Source organism: Seriola lalandi, unplaced genomic scaffold, assembly GCF_002814215.2.
Source record: "Seriola lalandi dorsalis isolate HSWRI2012SDOR001 ecotype SW California unplaced genomic scaffold, Sedor1 jcf7180002054360, whole genome shotgun sequence".
Taxonomy (NCBI): Eukaryota; Metazoa; Chordata; class Actinopteri; order Carangiformes; family Carangidae; genus Seriola; species Seriola lalandi.
Window position 1 is genome coordinate 786773 of NW_019524913.1, and position 4791 is coordinate 791563.

The 4791-nt window shown below is 44.5% G+C and overlaps 1 protein-coding gene across 2 annotated transcripts in view; it reads left to right on the forward strand.

Moving 5' to 3' along the window:
* Positions 1–2054: 2054 nt before the first annotated feature.
* Positions 2055–4791, forward strand: part of nrbp2b (nuclear receptor binding protein 2b) — a 36831-nt gene continuing 34094 nt past the window's right edge. For both annotated transcript variants that reach the window (XM_023408346.2, XM_087174527.1), the window contains exon 1: positions 2055–2807. In XM_023408346.2, coding sequence (XP_023264114.1) covers positions 2688–2807 — 120 coding nt within the window. In that variant the 5' untranslated portion in view covers positions 2055–2687. The remainder of the gene's footprint in view (positions 2808–4791) is intronic.

A 4791-nucleotide genomic window follows, 5' to 3' on the forward strand; every position in this document is an offset into this window, starting at 1 on the left:
AATAATAACAAACTGAAGTCTAACTTCAATTTAAGACACATGCACAGTCAACAGAGCACAGCCTCTCCATGTTTAGTGTCCATCTCACTGGCACAGAGACAACACTGTGTTTAGGCCTAAATTTTTCCAGGCCTTGGAATTCATTCTCAGCCATTTTTTTTTAAATATCTCTGTAGTATAGGTTTGCTCAGAATAATAAAGTTCTGTGACACATTTACCTGCTTGCTTCTCTTTATCAAATTGTGCACTTACCTACTGAAGGTTTTTCTTCAGTGTGGCTCGCTGCCAAGCTGAACAGATTCTCATGGTGGGCGATGAATCTGGAGGTTTTTAATTGTAGCTTGCCAATAGCGCCTTCTGCTGAACAATTTGGGCATTTTTTTTTATTATAAAACATACTGACTTTATTGCTGCTTTACTGGCCAAGAACACAATAAGTCTGTGAAATATAATTTCATGCAGTAATTATGGGTCCATTTCTCTTTCTGAAGCTTCTACTTCTCTATTAAAGGCTTTTTTTCTCCACCACAAAAGCCCCCAGTGATCCTCCAAACAGAGCCACATTAGACCACAGGCCCTCCTTATTATAGTACAAAGGGCCCTTTTGCTTTTTATTAACATATAAAACAGCCAGACCCTCCTGGTGCCCTGTTCTGGTTTAGGTTCTGGTTTTAGGGTAGTGACTGTTGCAGTGTTGTGCGTCTGAATCCAGGTCGTGCTGGTTTGAGCTTGGGTTCATGTTGTAACACATAACACACACTAACACACCAACTGTCCAAATATTCACAAAACAGAAAAGAAGGAAACCAAAGCAAAAGATATAAATTCAAACCAACATGAGACCTGGATATATCAAGACAAAAAAACAAGACCAGAAGGTGATAGGTACTTGGATTATTTGCCTCACACATAGATTAGTGAGCGGGTCTACTGCGCACAGGCCCAGGGGCCCTGAGACCAGAGCCTCCGTGTAAAGTGACAATTAACATTTCCTGTTGGAAAATCCATCAAACGACCACAAAAAAAGACACAAAATGACAACAGAGACGGACAAACTGACAATAATGTGAAGGAGAATGACCACAGAGACGGACAAATGATTCTACGGGCCTGTGACAAAATGTGCATGACTTTAATTGGACAGGCCAGTCACAAAGCGGAGGTCCGCTGGGTCTGTTAAATTCATCTCCACGGGCAGATCCTCAAAAGTTAAGGAAATTCTCAAGATGGAGAATGGCGCAGACTTGAAAATCTACCACACCCTTCAGGATCTGCTGTGGAGATGAACCTTTAACTGACCCACCTGCCCTCTGATTGGACTCTGCTTTGTGATTGGACTGTCATTGTCCAATCATTCATGCGTAAAAAAAAAAAAAAAAACAAGGTCAAAATTCATACTTGTAACTTGAGTGTCACACACATTGTGGAAACTTTGCAGTCCCGTCTCCCTGTCCCCATACCTTTACCAATAACAAGCTTTGTTTATATAGCACCTTTCCAAAATGCAAAAACACAGTTACAAAGCGCTTGACAAGACAAGACAAGACGCAGATGAACCAGCTCTACTCCCAACTGAAGGCGGAGGTGGAGCACTGTGTCGGGTGACATTTCACTTGAAATAATTGCCGGGGGTTCTTGGGGATTTCTTTAAAAAGGGAAAGATTAATTACTTTTAAACAATAAGAACATTTAAACTGGAAGAGATGGCCTCCAGCATGTTTTGTCTCACTGTTGCGTGCATGTCTGCACAGCCTTATCATTTCAGGGTTGGGAAGCCTATGGTGGCCCTGGTGCTGCCCCTACCATATTTGTACTAATTTTACAAATGTGCGCCCTTACAACTCCCCCCCCCCCCTTCAAAAACCTCTAAACCAACCGTGCTATTGATGCTCTGCAGACTCAAGTGAAAAGCACGACATGCAGCTTCATACTGAGATGGCAGCTTTGTGTTACATCTTCCAGACAGAGTCAGTTTCAACGCCTGCATAAATATGTTGTGCGCACTTAGTGTGGACTTTACGGTATTGTGCTCTCATCTCTCTCTGCGCACCGTGCCTGGCAGGAGCCCACGGCTTTCAGATCCAGCAACACCGACAATGACGCGCGTGGAAGGCGGTCGAAAAAAACGAGCTTTCCTCCGTGAAACGGGCGATATCCGAGGCGAGCAATGAGCGCACCGGACTCACCGGGAATCGTTTTGCTTCACCGACCGAGCTTCTACCCCGGCGTCGCTCCAGCGAGACTGGGAAGATAAGCGGAGAAAACCATTTCGCAACCTATTTTGCATGCAGCCTACAGGGCGCATGAAGTCTGGGATATAATTTCCACCCTGTTCAGTTCTCGCAGAGACCTTGCTGTGAACACCTCAGGTTTTTGTTTTTTAAATCTAAAGGGGTTTGTGGGGTGTTCGTACTGTTTTATCTTTTTCTTTTTTCTCTGCAAGATGTTTTGAGCGCCAAGGTTGCTGTGAGCAGCTGGTGTCTGGAGGTGTGTGTGTGAGCGCGTGTGTGTGTGTGTGTGTGTGTGAGGGGCTTCTTCACTGCGCAGACAAGCGGCGGACCGTCTCTGCGCTACGGCTTGTCTCGTCTCCTCCACTTACAACAAGCCACACGGGACAGGAGGAGAGGTGGAGGGAGGAGGTGGTGGACCAAGTCTGGGCTGGAAATCTGGAAATATACGGCGTTAAAATGACGATGTCCGTCCCGGAGAGGAAATCAGGATCGGAGGGGAAGGAGGAGGAGAGCGAGGATGAGAGTGAAATCTTGGAGGAGAGCCCGTGCGGCCGCTGGCAGAAACGGAAAGAGCAGGTTGGTGGGTTTTGTCTGTGTCTGCGTGCGCGTGCCTGCGTGCGTGTGTGTCTGCGTGCGTGCGTGTGTGTGAGAGTGGGTTTCTTTGAATTGCAAACAATCTGCTCTCTGATCAGGGAATAAATCAATCAAGTTGTCCATTTGATCGCACAGGACACCCATCTGTTATGCAATGCTCGAGCCAGGCCGATGTGTTAATATTGCCCAATGCTTTGCACCATCCCACCGTAAACCTTACTCAGTGACATCCGTTGATCTGCTTAGCCCACATACAATCTATTTCAGTGGGTGACAGGAATAGTTTGGTTATTTCACTCAGGATTTCTGTCTAGATCCAGTTTTCACCCCCTCCACTGCTGCCCGCCTCCTCTCAGAGCTGTGTCTGTTCAGGAGCCTCAACCTGAACCTGGGACCTGGAGTTTAACATATTCTGACTTTTAATTCACGCCTGCAAATCACACTAACACACTGTGGGCGTGTAGCACAAGTCTGTCTCCTTAATTCACTTTATGACCGAGATAGAAGCTACAGGAGTCAGAATAATATGTTGATTTTATTTAGGGAGTAAACTGTAGCTGAAATGACTGAAAGTTAATTTACTGAAATTTAATTGGCTTCAATTTTATAATCAATTAATTATGTGAGTCACTTTTCAAACTAAAATGTCAAACCAGCTACTTAATTGTGAGATTTCTCTGTCTTGTCATAGTGAATTGAACGTCTTCATGTTATGGACTGTTGGTTTAAGTTCTCACTTTCACTTTGGGTTTAATTTTCAGACATTTTATTGACAAAGTGATGAATCAATAAATCAAGGAAATAATAAACAGACTAATTGATGATTAATATAATGTTTGGTTGAGGCCCCAGAGCTGCTTACAGTCCTTTCAATTATCAATATTTCTCCAACTATAATCAGCAGCAGCAATCAGCAGCAAAAGCTGAAACTGGGGATTGTTTTGTATATTTTCTCAAAAAATGACTCATTGATTAATGGATTATCAAAATACTTGTCAAGTAATATTCTGTCCATCAACTAACTGATGAATTGTTTCAGCTTTAGTTTTAAATGGCACATGAATTTGTGCCAGAGGGCTTTATAACATGCACAACATGCTGCACCCTCTTCTGTTTCTGCACATTTCTTGTTGCATCATCTTTGAAGGACTCCAGAGCCGATTCAAACAACTTGGGGAGGGGTTAACTGCAGGGAACATATGTCGCTGGGGAGTTTGGAGACTGTGATAGCCATGTCCTGGCAGGTTAAAGACCAAACAATTAATCGATTAATCAAAAACATAGATGAAAAGACAAAGAAAATTGTTAGTTGCAGCCCGAGTAAACACACATGACTATCTCAGACTGATGGGCTACTGTATGAGCTGCAGCATGACTTCTTTCCATGTGAGGATCAGCAGTAGTTGGATTGTCCAGACAACACATCAGCAGCATTATAGAAAAATATCCCAGCGGCCTTGTAGGAAAGCTTCCTCTCTCATAAATAATCCTGTGTTTGTTTCATGTCAACACCAACGATAATAAAACGCAGCACAGCAACATTTCCAGCCGGTGCATTCACAGCATCGGCAGCCTCGATAAGACTGAAGCCCACGAGCCTCATCTGAGTCAAGTTGTTTGCAGAAGGCCCCCCCCAGAAGTTCAGTTGCTATCAGACAGAAGAAGCAGACATTTAAATGTCTCAGTATTGTGAAGCGGCGGGTGTCGCCTCCACTTACAGCTCCAGATAAGGTGGAGAATTTAAGTTGAAGGTTATCTCTCGTGCGCACACAGCGTCTTCACCACGCTGCGACCACCTGACCTCTCGGCACTGACTATTCTTCCTGTTGGAAAGGACACACACACAACACACACACATACACACACACATACAGACAGACTGACACCACCCCACCCTGGTGTTTTTCCACCCATTGATTACCCATCTCTGTGGGCTGCCACTGTCACGTTCCCAATTACCCCCCCC